The sequence below is a fragment of the Nicotiana sylvestris genome, chromosome 6 (genome assembly GCF_000393655.2).
Source record: "Nicotiana sylvestris chromosome 6, ASM39365v2, whole genome shotgun sequence".
In the NCBI taxonomy this organism is placed as follows: Eukaryota; Viridiplantae; Streptophyta; class Magnoliopsida; order Solanales; family Solanaceae; genus Nicotiana; species Nicotiana sylvestris.
In genome coordinates, this window is record NC_091062.1 from 53,104,223 (window position 1) to 53,106,574 (window position 2,352).

At 42.0% G+C, this 2,352-nt stretch overlaps 1 protein-coding gene across 1 annotated transcript; it reads left to right on the forward strand.

Annotated features, from left to right (window-relative positions):
- Positions 1-286: 286 nt before the first annotated feature.
- Positions 287-664, forward strand: LOC138870610 (uncharacterized). The gene has a single exon (XM_070148433.1). It carries the CDS (start codon positions 287-289, stop codon positions 662-664), a length of 378 nt encoding a protein of 125 aa, XP_070004534.1.
- The last annotated feature ends 1,688 nt before the right edge of the window (positions 665-2,352 follow it).

Here is a 2,352-nt window from a genome sequence, read left to right on the forward strand (position 1 = left end):
TGTTCTTGCAAAATATGGAGTTAAACACAAGGTTTCCAGTGCCTATCACCCCCAGACGAGTGGTCAAGTGGAAGTTTTAAACAGAGAGGTAAAGCATATTTTGGAGAAAATAGTAAGTGGAAATAGAAAGGACTGGGCAGCGAAGCTGGATGGCGCATTATAGGCATATCGCACGACATACAAAACTCCCATAGGTACTTCTCCGTACAGGTTAGTTTATGGAAAGGCGTGTCATTTGCCTGTTGAGCTTGAACACAAAGCCTATTGGGCGATTAAAAAGCTAAATATGGAGATGGACTTAGCCGGCGAAAAGAGGTTGCTACAACTCAACGAGCTTGATGAGTTCCGATTGCATGCGTATGAAAACGCCAAATTGTATAAAGAAAAGACCAAGAGGTGGCATGATAAGTATATTCAACATCGCGAGTTTGAGCCAGGTCAAGAAGTTCTCTTGTTTAATTCGAGGCTTAAGCTTTTTCCCGGAAAACATAAATCTCGATGGTCGGGTCCTTTTGAAGTGGTTAGTGTGAAACCTCATGGAGCAGTGGAATTGCGTGATACGAGCTCCAATGCAACATTCTTGGTAAATGGGCAGAGAGTAAAACATTATTGGGGTGGTGACATTGCACGTCACAAGACCTCGATGGACTTGGCTGATGCGTGAAGAACGTGTTGCGTCGTACCGCGATGTTAAATCAGGCGCTCCTTGGGAGGCAGCCCAAGTATTTTCTTTTGTTTTTGTAGTTTTCTCATTGTTCTAGGATTTCCTTGAATTCTTTTTTTTTATCTTTTTGTAGGAATTAGTTCTTGTATATATTTATAAATAAAAAAAGCGTCAAGTTTGGAAAAATAGGGTGGATGCGTCGCATCCCCCCGAGCTTCAATAAATCACGGACCAGCTGCTTAAGGCAGTGAAGTCCTTCCAAGGCGTCCACAGCAGCATCCGATTAAAAATTAGGAAATCACTTGGGATGCATCGCGTCCAAGCTCGCACGCATAGGTAAGTATAATTCTTAACCCATAATAAGCTTAAACCTCCTAAAAACACAGCTTCCCAGACCCTCCCTCTCATATTACCTGAACACATCGCACTGCCTCGTCCCAAATGCACCAGATATGTATCTTCCTACTCGATCCTTTCTCTTTTCTTGTTTTTCCTAACTCTCCCCTCGTCTCTCTCTGATTGAAAGCAACATATTCCCTCCCCAAATTCCCCTAGGTTAGGTTTTATTAATTTGAATATAACATATGAGATTAAAGAGGGACATTGGGGAAACTTTGGGACTTGTGGGTGTCGTTTTCATTGTTTGTGATTGTTGTGAGATGATAAACTACAATTCCCTTCATCTCGTTAATTTTGGGTGGGCAATCGACTTGCTCAATTAATAGAACAACCTAGGCAAAACTGGTGCATACCACATATTTGACGAATTGCCTGTGAGGTGAATTTAGGCGCTGATGAAGTCTGAGTAACCGAGCGACACTAGTATATGCTAGTGAACAAGTGTGGGGTCGTTTGTTTGATTTTGTAGAGCCCTGCCGGAGTATTTTTAAATAAATTGTCCAATACATTGAACATCATGCACAAGCTCGATATATTGAAGTGTAAAGTGTTACTCAATTTGAAATTCTGTGCGCTCTATGTTTATTGATATGCTAGTGAATAAGTGTGGGGTCGAGTGAGCTGCTATGTGTAATTGAACAGGGTTAGTGAGTGCCACTCGGATGAACCTCCTGTCGTGCATAATGCTATCGATAAAGTGCACTGCTCATTTGTGAATTTAAAGGGAAATATCAGTTAATTGCTCCATAATGAAAGCCATGGGCTGTATTCATGAAAGAACCGAATGGCATGCTATAAAATTGATTCGAAGTGCACACTTTTGCATCGCTGTTCTATCTCTGACATGTCACTATTTCTGCACTCTAATTGTTGATTCCTATGTATTTCAGGTATTTAGGTTCATAAAATGGCAGCAACAAGCAAAACGTCCCAACAACAAGAGAGAGATAATAACAAACAACCACCTAAAAAGCCTACCGGGAAGGCTACATGTACTCCAAAGCCACCAAACAAGAGGAAGCGGACTGAGAAAACTAAGGAATTTCCGACTTGGCAGTTAGTTGATGAATCCGAGCAAGAGGAGGAGGAACCATTGGTAAGAAGGACAGTGAAGAGGGGTACTTCAACAACATCATCAAAACTGCCAAGCAAGGGAGTAGAAATCAGATAACCTGTGCCGCACCAACGCCAACCCTCTAAGCAGAGTGACTCGAGAGAGACAGGGAAATAGAAAGCTATTGCAGAATCTGAGTCTGAGTCTGATTCGGATGATGAGCTCCCACATGTTG

What these genes read in the sequence shown, in the direction of transcription:
- LOC138870610 (XM_070148433.1), top strand. Translation starts at nt 287, where the DNA reads ATGGAGATGGACTTAGCCGGCGAAAAGAGGTTGCTACAACTCAACGAG.